This window comes from Pezoporus wallicus, unplaced genomic scaffold (genome assembly GCF_028554395.1).
Source record: "Pezoporus wallicus isolate ANWC-B61680 ecotype Strahan unplaced genomic scaffold, APGP_CSIRO_Pwel_v1 contig_6999, whole genome shotgun sequence".
Taxonomy (NCBI): Eukaryota; Metazoa; Chordata; class Aves; order Psittaciformes; family Psittacidae; genus Pezoporus; species Pezoporus wallicus.
In genome coordinates, this window is record NW_026640180.1 from 4,802,439 (window position 1) to 4,820,302 (window position 17,864).

Below are 17,864 nucleotides of genomic sequence, written 5' to 3' on the forward strand. Positions count from 1 at the left end.
AATACATCTACTTTAAACCTCTCCCTTACCCTCATTGCATCATTTCCCACTTATTTATACCTTGCTTTGCCTATTTGAGTGTCTGGAAAAGTTTTCTGCTGTTTTTCAACCATGATCAGCAAAGACAACTTAACTGGACTCTTACCCATTTTCACTGTATTCCTAAGCTATACTGACCAGGCAGCCCTGCATTTAAGCTGAACTGATCCAGTTCTCCTGCATGCAATACAGCATCCAATCCTGCAATCTGTGCTTCTTCCTCTGCCAGGGCTCTGAGCCTCAGCCCTCTCCTTTTCACGGGTCTGCTCTCCAAAACTCTATTATTTCCCATGCTGTTCCCTACTGTCCTTTCATGCATGACTGTCTTCAGATCACAGCTGGAACTCCACTATCAAGTGCATATCTAGTCTAAGGTATTTTTTAGCCTAAATAGCTCCTGTCATTGCCTACCCAAAGCCAAGGTACATCCTCCAATTTCTCTATCTTATCATCTCAGACTTGCAGAGTAAGTGCTCAGGTCTCCTCCAGCACTGCCACTACCACTCCTTCTCTTATATACCTGAAGAAAGGAATGAAATGAATAAATACTCCAAGGTCTCCCGCAGCCCCACTCCTCATGCCTTTTCTTTCTCTGGCACTCTGGTCCATGTCTGCAGGACTTCCTCAGTCTTTAGCCTGAACATCGGCCCTGTAGCCTTGTTTAAACCCAGCCACAACGTCAGCCTCGCATTCCCATCAGAGTGCACTTGAAAACTGCAGCGCAAGTGCAAAGCTTATTACTGAAACCAATAAACCACCAAGTGACAGATAAACAAATTACCTTCTTCTCAGGATACCTCCTTGGAAGGTTACTTCTCCCTCCGCAGGGAGACACAAGATCTCTCATCGACGTGACATCCCAATAACATGTGCAGATCTTCACTACCATGTTGTCTGCATACAAATCACAGGCTTCAGTCACTTGCCTGCTGAGTCCAGGGAGGGATTAATTCCCTCGGTGCAAGACTGGCCAGATTTTTTTGATGACTTCTTTGCCACCTTCTGAAGCACCAAGGATCAGCAGTAGGTGGGTCACGCATAGTACAGGACAGGCAGTGAACAGGGTCCTCCCTCTTGCAATTGATACCTACCCGGATAATTTGCTGATTACATTAATGACCAAATTTGGCAGCAAATATCATCCCAGTTTCCACTGTCCTCTCAGACTGGTGAGGCATTCATTGTCTCTTACCTTCTTGGATCTATATCTCAGTGCATCTCAGCTCTGTGACTGCAACATACCTCAGCTGCTTCTGTTTCCTGAGGTACAGCTCCCGTCCCTTTGATTTACGAGGCCTGAAATGTCATTTGTCCTAAATTACTGTCAGCAATATACGTTGTAGAAATTTAATGGTATATATAGGAAACCAGGGCACGTGATTTAACTCCCCTCCCCCCCCACTAAGGACTGGGGAGACCATGTCCAGGTCTGGGCTTCCCAGCACATGGACTTACTGGAGTGAGCTCAGCAAAGGCCCATGAAGGTGATTAAGAGACTGGAACAGCTGACCTATGAGGAGAGACGGAGAGGGCTGGGACCGCTCAGCCTGGAGAAAAGGTGTATAAATACTTGATGGAGGGAGTAAAAAAGGTGAAGCCAGGCTCTTCTCAGTGAGGCTGGGCGATGGAACAAAAGGCAGCGGCACAGAATGAAATACAGGAGATTTTTAAATGCAAGAAAAATCCTCTTTTACTCTAAGAGCTGCCAAGCACTGGCACAGGTTGCTCAGAGAGGTTGTGGAGTCTTCATCCATCTCCATACTCTCAACTCTTGACTGGACATAGCCTTGAATAACCTGCTCCAGCTGACCCTCCCTGAGCAGCTAGGTTGTAGGAGCTGATCCAGTGGTGCATGCTGGCCTCAGTGGGTCTTGATTCTGTAAACCAACAAGCTTCTCTGGCCTAAACCACTGCAAAATTAGTCCAAGTCACAGTGTTCAACTGCTCATTTAAAATAAGAGAGACTATTAAATACCAAGACATTGAAAGAAATGGGCTTGCTCGATCACACCATGGTGGTCTATATCAACTGCCTCAGGGGTGTAACAGCTAAAGTATGAAACAACCACCTCTTTCTCGAGTCTTGCTGCTGTACGAATAACCTAACTGGTTGCCCAGACCCAACCCTCCAACAAACAACTGTGCAAGGCTCCATTCAAAAGTGAGGGGCCTCAGTGAACCCCACAGCAACCCCAAGACAGGCACTAGTGAACTCCACAAAGGAGTGGACACGGTTGTGTCTGCCATTGTGCCTGCAGACTGCCCACTGGCTGCAAAATCAGTCCTTTAGCACAGTCTTTGACAAGTTACTTTACCCAAAACAAGCATTTGACAGGGATAACGGAGTCAAGGCAGTCCTTCCCTTTGCAGTTGAATGTCACAGCAGAATACTGCCCAGAGCACAGAGATGTCAGCTTGGTGAAACATGGTGTCGCATGTAAAACTAAAACTGCCCTCAAGGTATTTAAAAAACATGAGAAAATGCAAAGGCTCATATATAATGCTGACCAGCTCAGCAAGACAAGAAAATAAAATCCCCTACATCTAGCTCCATCAACTCCTCCTTTTTGTGACCTCCATGTAGGTGGCTGCAAGCCCTCTGTGTTTTCACATACAGATGAACACATGTGAACTTGGATATATTTTTCCCTAAAATCACTGAAGAACCAGAAAGTTCATCCTCTTGCATACCAAAATTGGACATTTTTAGCAGAATCAAATATTCTCCCAACGGCAACTAGGAATGCGATCTGCAAACTGCTTTCCAAATGGTTGCTTTGGTGCTTGTAGTTTTTTTAACATTTGAAATAGCTGATTCTCACATCCCTCTCTTTGTGAAAATAGTGGGAAGATTCATGGATCTGACTAATCTGAGCAACAGTACTTGAAAAAGGAGAAGGGAAACTGATTTCCAAGGACTAAAATTGTAAATCCAGTTTGAACCTAGAAAAAGTCCCCAAATTTTTAGGTTTTGCACTCTGAACTCCACTGTTTCACTAAAAACCAAGGCTGAAGTTAGAGAGGACATAGATCAGGTCTGTGCTAACAAGGAGCATCTTTTGGCACTGGTTTCTAGTCCTACCTTCTGACCTCAATTTTGCTGGACACATTCTCAGGAGAAAGCCAAATTCTACCCAAACTCCTCTAGAGGTTCCAGACAACCCTCCTCTGGCAATAAAAAAGGGGATCAAGGAAAATGCTGACGATTTTTATCTGTACCTGTCAGTTGGCAATTCTGGCACAAGCTTGAGCAGGGCTGAACCTACAGCAAATTTTAGGGAAACCTTGGGCAAAATCTGGATGTTCTGTTTTCCAGAAAATATACACTAAGAGCTGATTCACTTCTTGTTTAATAGATGCTGGAAAGGAATATTAAGAAAGTGTAGAAAATATAATACATGTATCCGATACATTATCTCAGACAGTGGGTATAAAGTGGTTAAAAAAAATACAGTAAATCCTGATGTAGCCACCAATGATATTTTTGGCATTAAAGTAGCATATTCCGTAAAAAGGAGGAAACCCATAATGGGAGACATATTCTAGTGCATGACATGTCATTGAGTGAGGCCACAAAATCCAAAACTCAGCCTTCAGTGGCACCATGTTTTTTCTTTAAATTCATCTACAGCTCCTTCTGCAGCAGGAAAAAGGAAGGCCAACTGGAAAAGATGGGATGCCCTGGAAATAGAAAACCTTGGAAAAGTTTTTGGTCCTTCTAGGGACATTTGGGCATAGCCTAAACTATCTCTCTGAGTCAGTCCAGAATCTGCTCCATGGTAGGACAATGGGGCTTGCTCCAAAATAGAGCCAGGCCATCTTACCTGGACACATGGGACACTGTCATTTTGCATACTCAGGATATTTTTCATTCTTTTGAGAGAAGCCCCAAAATCTCCTTACTGACCAGGCAGACTTTGTACATTTCCTAATGCATTACTCAGCTTGGGCTACCCCACTTACCCATAAGCTCTTTGGCACTTACAGCAGGCATTTTCAAACCCACTTCTGGTCTGTAGCACAGATCTTTTGGATTAAGTCTACCAATTGAGCGGTCTAGGCCACACTGTTGCTACTGAGAGGAAAAACCTCTTCGTTGCAGATAAATCAGTTTAGGCAACTGCCAGGATGCAATGTAAATGAAACCAGACAGCACACATTGCACTGCACAACAGTATTGCTCTTTGCTGCACAAAGTGCCTCCTGAGCCCTACCTAAGACGTCTCTACAGAAAAACTTACTTGAGGTAACCTACGGTTGTTCAGCTAGCATGTACCTAGGACAGAAATGGCAAGTAAAGTGGTCACTCAAACCTTCACCATCACTTTTTGCAGAGACCATGGTCATTAATCAGATGAGCAGCTTCACTGAGCAGCTGAACAGTTAGACTCTGTGTGCTATAGACTCTCCTGCGCTGTATTTCTATATAATGTGAAATAAAAATCAAAATCTAATATTGATCTGCCTTCCTAGCCCCGTGTATTACGAATTCTCTTTTATTCTTGCCACCTGTCATATTTTGCCAAAATTAACAAGTGCTAAAGTGGGAAAAAGAAAGCAAGCACTGAGGTTGCTACCTGAAAGGAAGACTAAAGCAATACCCACAGCATTGCACCATTGGCATTGTTCATCAGTTCTGTGCAGGATGACAGACTGTGGAAGGACGCTGAGTACAGTCAGGGAGAAAATGAGCACAAGGCAGAGCTTTGACCTCTGACTACAAGAGAGAGCACGTGAAATCTGAAAGGGTCAATTACTTGTTTTCCCTTAAAGGAACACTGTAAATGATATTAATTGACCTTTTCAAACACTCCAGATGAGAGGGGAAAGCGCACAGAGGGCACGTTTTCTTCTGCACTCTACCTGTGGGATACATCCTGTTTGTTTTAATGAAAGCTCAACTTTCTAACCAGAACCTGGGGAAATCTGCGGATGTTCAGTAGCCTACACCAGCTGGGTAACAAATGAATTTTTTTCTTAGTAAAGAACTGACCTTGGGTTGTGAAATAAGTCATCCTTCTCTTATACCGGCGGTCTTCTCCTGTTCAAAGCAAAAGAGAGCAACGGGCACACACGAGCGCATATGCCTGCGTACGCTTCTGTGACAGAGCCAGCAAGAAAAGGAAGAGTGGTTAAGTTCATGCACATTTTTATTGAGTAGTAATATAAAATGCTTCTTTCATTGTTACAAGTGCATGCTTTGATTGCCAACATTTCGAAGTCAAATTACAAAGGCAAGGCTGTAGGCTGTAGTGAATTACTTGGGCACTTATACAATTGTTAAAAAATATCAATGGACTGTTTCATTTTGTTTCTTTTTCTTTCTCAGAATGAACCAGTTGAAACCCGTAACTGATATACAAAGGGAAAAAAGTGAAAAAATTACACATTGTGGCACATGACAGAACAGAACGAAATGACTAAACCATTATGACATTAACAGTTATCATGCATTTAGAATCTCACATGTAACTACAAACTTATTTAAAGTTCACAAGGTTTGCTAAACATGCTACCCATCTATATGTGCACTGACAAGCTTATGTTAAAAACTTTAAGAATACTCTCCCCTTAGATTTTTCAAAGCTTTTTTTTTTTGATTACAAAATTTCAAAGGCATTAAGCATTTTTCTTTTAGAGAATATAAAGTACGCCAGTATACATACATTTCCAGTATAAGTCAGACCACTAAGCGCATTACAGTCCCATACAGGCCTATACAGCCATTTTTTTTCTTAAAAAACATGCATAGGCAGATTTTTACAGAATATAGATGCTTTTCACTGCACTTAATATGGTGTCTTTTTCACTATACTTAAAAATGCACCACTCATAAATATTTAAATTCAGCAAGCCACAACCAAGACTTGATTTACCAAAAAAAACCCAGAAAACCTCCCAAACCAAACCCCTAAATATAAACAGCAAAAAAAAAAGATAAATGTTATCATTATTCCAGTTTTTTTTGTTTGTTTTTAAACAAAGAAAAGGATAATTGCTGCCAAATTAGTAAGATAAGTGTTATATTTAAAGAAGGGCATCGAAGCACACTAAAGAAACCTGAGGTAAGCATAATCTGTACAAAATTAAACTGTCTCTCTCGCTCTCTCTCACTCTCTCTTTCTCATTTTTTGGCATTTTAAACAAATTTCCAACATTCTATTTTTTTTTCTTTTTTTTTCCTCTATATTTTTAAAGACTGCCTAATTTATTTCATAGCCATTGTCTGACAAGAGTAGCAAAACATTATCAATAAATAGTCCTTATTTAGTTTGTACATTTTGTTAAAAATGTTTTGATGTTGTCCATGTTTAGTGCTGCAACTGTAAACGTACAATAGTTAGTAAGAAATTAAACAAAGTTTTCATGTCCAGTAACATAATAAAAGGCCTTTCAGTAACATACCTAGACGCTCCCAATGCAGTAGGAAAACATGTTCATTCCCCTAACTTTGCAATATATACCAGCACGAGCTTTCATTTTTCTACAAGCATTTTAAAGGCATATCCAAAGGAGGTGTTTCTCCCCGACCCCCACCCCCCACCAAATTAAAGTTGACGATCTCTTCATAGATGATTTTTGTAAACTGAATCCAACACCTGGCCCCCAGAGCAAGTAAGCTATTATCAGAGGCAAGAACATCCCACTGCTGATGTGCAGCAACCCCATCGCGCCCTGCAGCTCAACCCCCCCGCCCAAACAGTGGTCACTGAATATTGCTGCTATTACTGCCGTTGCTGTCCGTGCCATTAGTCTCTGTGGAGATTGCCTTGTTGATGGAGTTAAGGTTGGCATCGGATGGCACGTCTCTGCGTGGAGGCATTCGCTCATTAATTCGATCTAAGCCTTTGGCCTCTTCGAAGCTAGTGATCTTATGCTGGGGTGAAAATCCTTTGATAGCTAAATAAAGGATTATTAAAAAGTAAAATTAGCAAGGTAAAACTCTTGGCAGCTTTTCCCCCAACTCAGCAATGAGTGCAAAAGTCCTTCTTTGTGAAGGCGGCAACAAGAAGTTCTGACATGACCGACTCCTTATCATACTCGGAAAGAGCTGGGGGTTAACCACCACCATCTCTTGCAACACAACTATTGTTTTTCAACAAGATCAACTTCCAGTATTTGATTCTCCACTGGGGTTCGGCTTAAAATGCTAAGAAGCTGACATGAAACTACAGCTTGCAGTTAGGAACCATGCTTAGGGCACAGCCGTGAGCCAGTGAGTTAGCATTTGTCATCATCACTTACAGCCTTAAAGACATTGTGGCTCGCTGTAACATCTGAAATCAGGCAAAACTCCCATTTGACTTTCAAAGACCAGGGGGAAAAGCGTTGGTCAGTTACAGATGGTGATGACACGGTGAGACCAGTTTTTTGGGGTACACATTAAAGCTATGGGAAATGTGAGGCAACCCTACAACAGGTTGCCTTATATTCTCAATGCGGGGCGAGCTGCTTGTTGATTGCTCAGGCTAGTTACCCTCACCGAGTTGTCCCTGGACAGCTTGAGTTAAACAGCAGTAACGCCATGCAACATGGACCAGGGATATCGTCATTTTGGCATATTTGTACAATTTTACTTTGGAAATGCACTGGCAAAGGACCAAAGTTCCAACTGAACCTGAGGACTTTTGATCTGCCCTTCAGCAGCAACATTAATGAGGCCACACCAACCTCAGAAAGCAACTACAGGCTGAGGAATTTATTTGTAGAGAGTGATTTTTATTTCTTTTTTTTTTTTTCTGTATTTAATTGAAGAGTTGAAGATCTTTAGATTTAAAGCAAAAGAGAAAAAAGCACTGTAGGCAAACAGCGGGTCACAGCTCCACAGATAATTTGTCATTGCCTTCTGTGTGTTTTTCTCTTATCTGCACCAAATCAATGCACTGCACTTCCCAAACTGGCACTTTTGCGATGTCTCTATTTTAACATGCCATAGAGCAGAAATGGTGTGTTAGTACCAGGAAACTGCAGACTCCCTCGGGAGAAAACGGTAGGGGAGTTTCAAAGATCAAATTCAATATTCCTTCCCTCCCTTTATCTCCTCTTTACCCCAAAGTACTCCTGCTCTCCTTTCAACATGCAGTCCTGAGTCTGGATAAGCTGGTAACTTCTGTTGAAAAAAAAAAACCAACAAAAAACCAAAAAAGGAAACAAAGCCCAAACCCCGGAACATCCCTGGTACCAATCTACCACTCCTTACATTTTGAAGGGAGCGAGAAAAGCATTTTCATGCTGATACTTTTGCCAACCATTCCTGTGAAAACTGAAAGATCCTGTTTGCCTCAGGATTTAGTTCCTAAGCCAGTTTCACAAATGTTATATTGGAACTTTGTGAAGTGCATGGGTTTTAAAACATGTATTATACTTCAACTCAGAAAACAACATCATCATAATGGTGATTAGTCAAGTGAGCAGTGATGGAACAGTGAAAACAGAACAGGCCCTACAGTGAGTTTTTTCAAGTTTCTTTTTTGTTTGTTATTGGGTTTTTCTTTTACTTTATCTTCTACCACAAAAATGAAGACATTTAACAAACACCCAGGCCAATCCCTTAAAGCAATAGTTTAATGGATGGCTATGTTGAAGCTGAAACACTTGCTGTGTCCTGGAGCTCGCCAGCAGCACAGCCCGGTTAGTGTTATTGGGCCCTGAATCAAACTGCAGAAGGACAGTTGGTAAAGGGCAAAACGTTTTCTCCATCTTTAGCTTTGTCTACACAGACTAGTCATCAAAACTATGGTTATGGTGTCTAACTAGCAAGGATGGCAAAGCAAGAATTAATTGAAGGGCGCATATATTTTTGGAATGGGGGCACATTCAATTGACCGTATTTCAAGCAGACACATTATCTTCTGTAATACTGAGGAAGGTGCTCTGCGGTAGTTGCTGGTCAGACAATGAGTATTAGCAGTTTACATTAAGAGTGTACTAAAACACAACACATAGTCACAGAAAATCACAGAAAACAGCCAAACTGTCAACAAGAATGCACACTGCAGATTAGATATTGCCAATAGGAATAGATAATTCCAACATAAATAGCAGCTTACTCACTGCTATTTAGAAAGCAGTTGTATTTTCTCTTACTTGTTTGTTCTGTAATTTTATTCACTGCTTTACAAAACTCAAAAACAAATTCAACTGGCCAAAAGGGCATATCTTACCAACAGACAGCAATCATCAGATTTTTATTTTTATTCACTAAAAAAAATACCCACAGAAAATTTGAGAGGGGCAAGAACAAAATACAACTGAAGAATTTTGTTTTAAAGGGGAATTCTGAAAATTCTTCTTCCAAAATTTCACAGTGCTGGATGAATACTGTGCATCTACATTGCAATACGTGATTACTGAGGTTTTAACCATAGTGATAAAACTGCTTCAGAGTTAAGTTAGAGGTCTGTCAATAAAGCACCATGGTTTTCCATACTAAACATTCACAAATCTTCTGAGGCAGTCGGTCACTTTGTATTTGTAGCTAAGATGGTGCTGGTGTTAATGGTTGCTCTAATGTTAATAACCAGTGTGTAAACTGCCAGAGGAAGCAGACATCTTGCAGACAAATGTCTCATGTTGTTTTACTTTTAAAGAGAAACAGAAACATGCTGAACTGTAACAAAAGACCAATAAAAAGTTTTTACTAGTGACCTAAAGGAAAGGAAACAAACTGAAGCAAAAGAAGAAAAAAAAAAACCCAAGAAAAAAACATAACAAAAAGAGAGAATATTTAGAAAAAGCTGTGTGTTTTCCTAGACCAGAGATTGCTGAGAGTACTTTGAGGCAGAGGCAAAACCTAGCCTCCAGCGTACAGCTTTTGAGCTATGTGTCACAGAGTATTTATGAGCTGCTGCCGAGTTATGTCCCATGAAATCCAAGTCCCCTGATCTCCTGTGGCATTATTCAGTGCTTAGTTCAACGTACAGCAATTCCAACGTGATTGTAACTTTCAGAAAGAAATAAAACCACAACAGCAGCAATGGAAAAAAGAAACCAAAAACCAAAGAACCAAAAAACATTTTCCCCTTTAAAGCAATTACATTTTGGTTAATACCGAGCCACAATTGTTAGCCCAACACCCACACAATCTGTACAAGCTACAGCAAAATGAATACACCCAGCAGAGCCCTTATCTGTTGTGGCACCAACAGAAAGGGGACTGGCCAATTTACCTTCATCAGCCTCAATAGCCTCAACAGTAGCTGAAGAGAAGAAAGGGGTAGCAAAACGAATGAGAAAAATGAGCAGAGGATTTTAACTCTAAGAACAAGTCAGTGAATAGCAAAGGAGCTACAACACTAATGTTACTGTAAGTGCTGGATTTTGGCAAAACAGACAGACAGAGAAATGCTTACATAGAAACAGTAATTTGCAGATTGAATTAAGCTACAGTTTGTTTTGAAGCAGAAGTTTCACAAACTAAAGAATTTTAAAGACACATTTGAGAAGTTTTCTTTTGACGCAAAAGAACTACAAAATGAAAATGTTTTCCATATTGCACATCTGACCTGAAAAGGTCATTGTATAATTCTCCCCATTTTAAATAAGAGCAGTTTGATTTGCCCTGTCAAAAGAGAACGAAAAAATGGCACAAAGCTATCACACAAAATTCGTACCACTCACAATGTCACCTTGAAAAGCATTAGCTGCCCGTACAAAGCACAAGAGCCACATGTACAACTTCTCAGAACCATTTTTTGTCTGTCTCCTGACTAAAAGAAACCTCCCCACAGCATAGGACAGAGTCTGCTCAGACAGCTTTGCCTTTGCTTGCAATCTCACCCAGTCTGCTCCATCTATAAGCATCCTTCTTGTCAACCCCATCTTTGAAAACAGCATTCTTCTAAAATTTTATTTAGAGCAGTGGACATGGAGACAAGATTGAAAGCTGTTGGACCTCTAATATTGCAAAGCCTGGTCAGAGAGAGAAAAGTTTGTAACTGGGAGGCTGCTGCAGTATTATGAATACCATGTTACCACTGTTTTGAAACCGTTCGTTGTTCTTCAAGACATAATTTCATTTGAATTCCTCCCATCAGCTTTAGCATGAATTTGTTTCTACAGTCAGAGATTTATAAGCTGATACAAAATCAGCAAATGCATTCCAATATAGCAATGGTACAGCTCAAATATTTAAAAAGAAACTTTGATTTTCAAGAACTTCTCTGGTTTAGATAATAGCTCAAGAAGCCAAGTTTTTTGGAATCCCTCTCTTCCTTTTTGTCTTTCTTTCCCCTATGTAAAAGATTTTTCATCCTCCATTAAATCCAAACTTTTTCTTTTTTGTAGTTATGATGTTAAATATGGATTGAGTTCAATACTAAAACATGTATACTATTATCTTGCTGCATGGGGAAATGAGAGGAGCTAACCCCCATGCACCAAGGTAAGCCTATGCCTCTCAAGCTACTTAGCAAGAGAGATGGCAAAAATCAAGGAACGAAACCAAAGCAAACTTAAAAGGAAACATGACAACTAGGATGGGAAATTAAAACGAATAACCAGATCCAAACCAGCACTGACACATTAGAAAAGAAATGACAACTGAAATGTATACTTCACAACAGAACATACTACTCATATTTTCTGTTAACACATATGGTAATGTGAATGTATGCTTAACAGAAACTATGTAAACTACAGAGTATTTGGTGAATGGGGCACTACATGTTAAGTAAGGCAGAAACTTGTGTATAGTAATGTTTTACTGAGCCAGAATACTGCAGTATGAGGAGATTTTCCTTTTAGCCACGGTAACAACAACTTTAGGCAATTTGCTCAAATCCATTTCTGTTCCTAACATTTTGCTAGTGCAGCAATAGCAGTTTCCTTGAACCAAATTTTCTGACAAATGTAAAGAAACTATATGGAGGAAAGCCTAGGTAAACACCAGAACCCCATCAAAAAAGGCATCCTGTGGAATCATATTGCAGCATTTTCAAAGCAGAACGTTACTATGCCAGTAACACACAAGTCATCAAAAAGAAAAAAGGAAAGGGAAAAAAAGGGAAAAGAAGGTTTACCACCATATACCTGAATCTTCTAGGTAAAAGAGACAGTAAAGGGAAAAATACAGAGAAAGAATGCTCCAGGAAAGAAACAGGAAAACAAGAGGCTGAGACTGTGTTAAGGTTATAAAGCATTTCTATTTCTTACATCCGCTGCCAAAAGAACCTCAATAAGAAAGAAACATTCTTATGTGCCTGCAATATACTCTACAGCAATACACACAGGAAAAAAAAAAAAAAAAGAGAGCTTACAGTAGTAAATTAAATACTTTGCAGCTCCTTATTCCAAAAGGAATATTTTATCAAAGCAGCCTTGCTATAGACTTAGAGAATTCCTGTAACTAGAAGCACTTGGTATAAAACTGAACTGACAATCTGTATTGTGTTTGTGTACAAGGCAAATGTGGTGTTTTGTAAGAGCTTCCCTTTAGTTGGCCTTAAATCAGAGTGAAATTGTTCTCATGCTGTCACCTAGAATTGCTAGGAGAGAAAATCTAATTCTAGAGCTATTTTCCATCGGTGATTCTCTATGAGGAAGAACAAATCAGATAAAATAAGAGCTTGTCATTATCTAAGCTGAACCTCCAGTACTCTGTGTATCAAAGGCTGCTCTTAAAAAACCCAAAACCATGCTGTAAAGTGTGGAAACAGTGCATTTCACATGCAATGCTGATCTACCATTCTGAACAGTTGATTTCAAGGGATTTTTCCCCCCTCTCTTTGAAAATTAGTGGTACATAGCAAGTTTTGAGAAGTTTCCCTACATGAACTACCCACAAATGCTCCAGTACAACAAACCACCTGGTTTACTCTGCCCTTGATTTTTTTCCTGAGAAAACTGTGATTTCTCTTCTTAGGTTCTGCAGCTGAAAACCAACTGTGCTTTGTTTATTCTTTACACATAATGACACACACAGGCAAACATGCTTACCGCTTTGCAGTGTTTGCTTTCCTCCAGAGAGCACACCGCTGGGCAGCATTCCTGTTGGAGTCAAACCTTTCAGCGTCAGCACACTTTCACTCTCTTCTCTGCAGAAGGAAAAAAAAAAAAAAAACAACACAGGAGTAAATAATTGTCTTTTTTTTTTTAAACACCAGACATGCTTCACCTGCCTTGCAATGATGTCGTTATTTCCAATCTCCTTATCAGGACAGACTGAATCCGGTGATACCACTAGCGCTAGTGCAGTTCCCCTCACTGCTATGTAAGTGGTTCCCCTTTGCACTACACCATACAGACAGTCCCACTACAGTTAACACTATAACCTGCATCTATGAAACAACCTATGACATACATTTGAGTACATATATATATACACATAAAGCCACAAACTTGGTAAGAGGAGGACCAAAGAAGCAGTTATTGCCAACAATATATTTAAGCATTTTATGCTATGTGGTCCAAAATCAACTTAAATTGTTGTTTTGCTTTTGCCTACACCAGCACTCAGGTGCATTATTTATTAATGATCATCAGCCACTTAAAAAAAAAAAGGCAGCTAAAAGCTCATTAAAATTAATAAGCACTTACTAGCACTATTCTTCATAGTTTTGTATGCTAAAAATAATACTGAATTCAGGAAAAACGTTTTAGAAAACCTAAATATGTTTTGCCAGTCTTCATATACATACAGTTTTTAATACAACAGCTCTGTCAGACAAGCCATTAAATACAGATTTATGTGAGTACTGTAATGCTGTCTGTGATGACATACTTTCTCAGTAGCAAAACTGACCTCAATTCTTTAAGAGAAAACTATTTTGAAGTGCTTTACTTTGAAATACATAAGGACATTAAGCTGAAGGAAGCAAACACAAAGAAAGAATTTAGTTCCACATTCACTTGGGGATAATGTGGCTTTGTCTATCAAAACTGTCTCAGCAATTCTACTACTTATAATTTTCTTCAGACCTATATGCCCTGAATTACTCACGTATTTCAAACAACTCTTGCTTACCTACTACATATACTCAAGTTCTATTTTTACTTTGAAAATGATTCTCCTTGTATGTACTTCTCTTTGTGTAATAGTCAAAATCAAACTGTGACGGTTTTGCTTGCAAGTTTCCCAAGCAATTAGAATTAATGCAACAGCCAAATTTCCAGAATTAACATAGTATTTGCACCATCAAGAATTACACAGCAAAGTTTTTGCCTTCTCTTGATTATTTGCCACTGCAAGTAAATGCTTAATCTGCATTTTCAATTCAATCCATTTCTTTGTTGATTTTTTTCTTAGATTAAACTGCAATGGCACTTTTAGCTTCACCTTCATAGGGCAAATTTGTTCACTGTATTTCTATTACCTTTAAACTGCATATTCCCAAGAAACCTCTGTATCACAAATTTTAACATTTTTTTAGCCTTCAGTGTTCCTTATTTTCTACCTTATGTCCTTTACTTTCATTTTAAAAAGAGGAAAATAAACTGATTAAATATTTTATTTACCTCCTGGCTGTCTAAATATATCCAAAGAAAATTCGGACTTGTGAAACTAAGTTGGAGAGAGGCAATGACAGGGTATCGTGAGGTCTTCCACTGAGCTTAACCCAATCTTTCTATGATGGCTATTCTCAGCAAAGCCCATTTAGAACATTTGAAACTTAATACTACACAATTTTTATATCTAATTTTGAGACTAAAGTGGCTGAAAATATCTCAGTTTTACATTCAGGTTATATCCTTGAGGAAAGTGACTACTCCACATCAGAAAAGGGATGTTTGACTGAGCTCTTTGAAGGTGTTCAGATCAGGTGCTGATCATTCAGAAACATTTTTCAAGAATTAGTGAAATAAATGTCAGAAATCAACCATGACTCAAATAGCAACTTCAAAGGTTTCTGAAATAGGTTGGATCAGATGGCAGTGCCACTGCAGTCTGTGGGGTTACACACAATTATCAGACACTCGCGTGTTACATGTGGGTTGCGCTGGCAAGACAGAGAAGATAACCCAGGCTTTTCTATAGGAGCCATATCTGCAAGATTAACCTCATGTCGTTTTTGCTGTCTAGAGCCTGGCACCTAGCTGAGGAGCATCAAATTTTCCCATCAAAAGAGAAGAGGTGGCTGGGATGAAATGTCACTCTCCTTCCTGGTAACTGGTCAGCAAAACTGCGTACCGGAGATACTTATTTGCTGACCAATCTTCTGACCACAGTAAGGATGCGGTTGTATTTGCTGGTTAAAGCTAAGGGAAAACAAATATACACTTCATCTTCAGTCCTCACTGCAAAGTTTTATGGTCCACCAGTAACCAAGAACTGTGTAAGTCTCAGCAGTTTCAGTGAGTGAGACACTGGCTTCTTCTCTACTGGATACAGTCCATTTTGGTCTTCTGGAGATGTTGAGATGTATGTGGTAAGGGTAAAAAATTGTCTCATGAATATCCCTCTCTGAGATGAATTTCACTGCTTTTCAGGAAAGGTCAAGACTGATTTCCGTCAGTGCCTTAAAATGTTAATTTTTGTGAAATAATTTAAGAGGGCTCGAAATTTCAAATGGTGCTAAAACCCTAAGCTATGAGGCTTATGCAGATCACTTTCAACAGGACACATGCAAAAACTACCACGTACGCTTCTTCCACCCTGAAACCACTGAAAAACTTCCGCCCCATAGCTCCCTTCGAAAAAGTCTTTGATGCGTAGGTGATGTCAATCATCTGGCAAACTCAAATATACCAGCTGTGCACCTAATTCCAGGCCCTTCTGTATATTAAAATACATGTTACTGCTGAATTAATCCTACATTTCAAAAGGTGCTCCACAACAAAATACAGCAACTCCAGAAGCTGCAGTTCAAGGTTATGGGAGAAAGCCAGGTTTCCAAAAACTTTCGTTTGCTCAACTATCAGAGAAAAATAACGGTGCTGTTTTACAAAGGTGGTAGCAATGTCAGCTCCAGGCTCTTTGCCAGGCTTGGTACAGAGGAGCAAGTGGAAACATTTGATTGCTCCCCAGTCTTGCTCAGAGAAAAGGCAAGATGCCAGTTTTTCTTTTTTTTTCTTTTTTTATGGGTACCACTTTAAAGAAGCTTGTGCATCACTAGTAATTCACATATAACACTTTGGGAAGCCCAGGAACAAAGTCCTCCATCTCACTATGCTATTTAAAGCTATGCTGCTGCAATTTGCAGCATGTGGGTGAAATGCTGTGGCCATGCAAAGCCCCACCGACAACCTGCCCACTGTCTGCATGCTAAGGAAGAGCCTCAAATCAAGCAACTTTGAGAGTTTCAGCTGAAATTAAGAGTGTATTCTTCAAGTAACTATTTTTGTTTCCTTTTTTTTTTTAATATCAATCATATAAGCATATTAATACGTACTTTAAAAAATCCCCTGATTTTGCACTAACTATAATGGCCATAAACTGACTACAGCAAAGAACATACAATTTCCTGTGGAAAAAAAAAAAACCTCTGCTCAAAGGGAGGGAGAACTCTATTTTCTATATTTAGACTTCAGCATAGCACAGTACAGCATGTTTTCTCTTCTGCTTAGAGACATCAAATGGAGAGTCCTAAACATTGGGTAGCAATTAGTTACTCATGCTCATGTGTTTGGGGGAGTGCAGCCTAAGGTAATGATTGCTGTTGTCTGCACAAGGACTTCCTGGTTTTTTAGTTAAATGACCCTAATGCTTTTATCTAATCATCTTTACTCACGGTTGTAGCAGCAACTGTGGGTGACAAAGTGGGACAGTTGGCTTCCTTTTTAATAAGACATGATATGAAACATACCCTTTTTCTACATTTAACTCTGGCCTCACAAGAGGCTAAGAGTTAATTAGTAGACCTGGTGAGCAAAAAGTCTTTAAAAAAGAAAGGGTAATTGCAATTTTCTTTGCTGATGTATTTTGTTTGTCTGTTTTACATTCAGCAAAAGCCCTGAGGAAGAGGATTATTCAGAGTCATAATAAATAGCAGTACCGTATAAATAAAACAATCTTTAAAAGGTTCCAGTAAAATGCAGTTGGCTGGTATTCTAAAATATCAAATTTGCTATTTGATTAACAGTAGAGTGTTTTATGTAATCAGTGAAAGATGTTCTTTAACATTAAAAAGCTGAAACAGCACAAAACCTTACCTTAACACTGAGAAAACTCTAGCCATTTTTCCTATTGCTCTTATCTTGTTCCTTATAACCTCCTTTCGAGCAGCAGCTGTTGCTCCTATGGAAAACACATTAAAAACAGTTATAGGGATTTGTAAACAACATATCAGTGATTTGAACTCTAAATACAAGAAACTTATTAAGCCATATTTATATGCAAACCCAAAACCACCATTTTTTTTGTTTATCGCTCAAGACTGATTGTTTTTGATCAATCTAGCTATTACTACCTTTAGAAACATGATCCTTTTCCTGCTACACATTAAAGCTGCATGCTTTTTCAATGTAATCTAATTTTCCATTTCAAAAACAGTTTCCGAGATCATACCCTTTTGAAAACAAATTTCTTCAAAAAACTGAAAATGCCAACATGAACAGTGCCAAAACCATAAAAAAAGGAGTTAAAAGTCAACAATGGAGTTAAAACCTAGTTCATAATCTTATAATTTTAAGTGAAAACAATCACATTTCATTTAATTTTCTGGAAAACCTTAACCCTTAAGGGTTAAGATTAAGGGAAAGAGGGTCCAGTTAGTGTTTTCCCAACCCTAGTTAAAAAGTATTTAAATGGTTATAAAACCTAAAGGCAGAGTCACGAAGACCAGCATGAAATGGTAGGTATTGTGTTGGCTGGCTGTGCTTAAGAGTTCCATACAGCAAATTCCTGCTTGTTACCGCTATAGCCAGCTCAAAATTACAATACATTGAAA

At 39.3% G+C, this 17,864-nt stretch overlaps 1 protein-coding gene across 2 annotated transcripts in view; it reads right to left on the reverse strand.

The window, feature by feature from the left end:
- Positions 1 to 5,171: 5,171 nt before the first annotated feature.
- PPP3CA (protein phosphatase 3 catalytic subunit alpha) overlaps positions 5,172 to 17,864 on the reverse strand; it is a 187,999-nt gene continuing 175,306 nt past the window's right edge. The window contains exons 11-14 of one of the 2 annotated variants that reach the window (XM_057418028.1): positions 17,128 to 17,212; positions 12,976 to 13,073; positions 10,209 to 10,238; positions 5,172 to 6,939 (exon numbers count right to left, since the gene is read on the reverse strand). In XM_057418028.1, coding sequence (XP_057274011.1) covers positions 6,746 to 6,939; positions 10,209 to 10,238; positions 12,976 to 13,073; positions 17,128 to 17,212 — 407 coding nt within the window. In that variant the 3' untranslated portion in view covers positions 5,172 to 6,745. The remainder of the gene's footprint in view (positions 6,940 to 10,208; positions 10,239 to 12,975; positions 13,074 to 17,127; positions 17,213 to 17,864) is intronic. The other variant, XM_057418029.1, reaches the window with a different exon arrangement.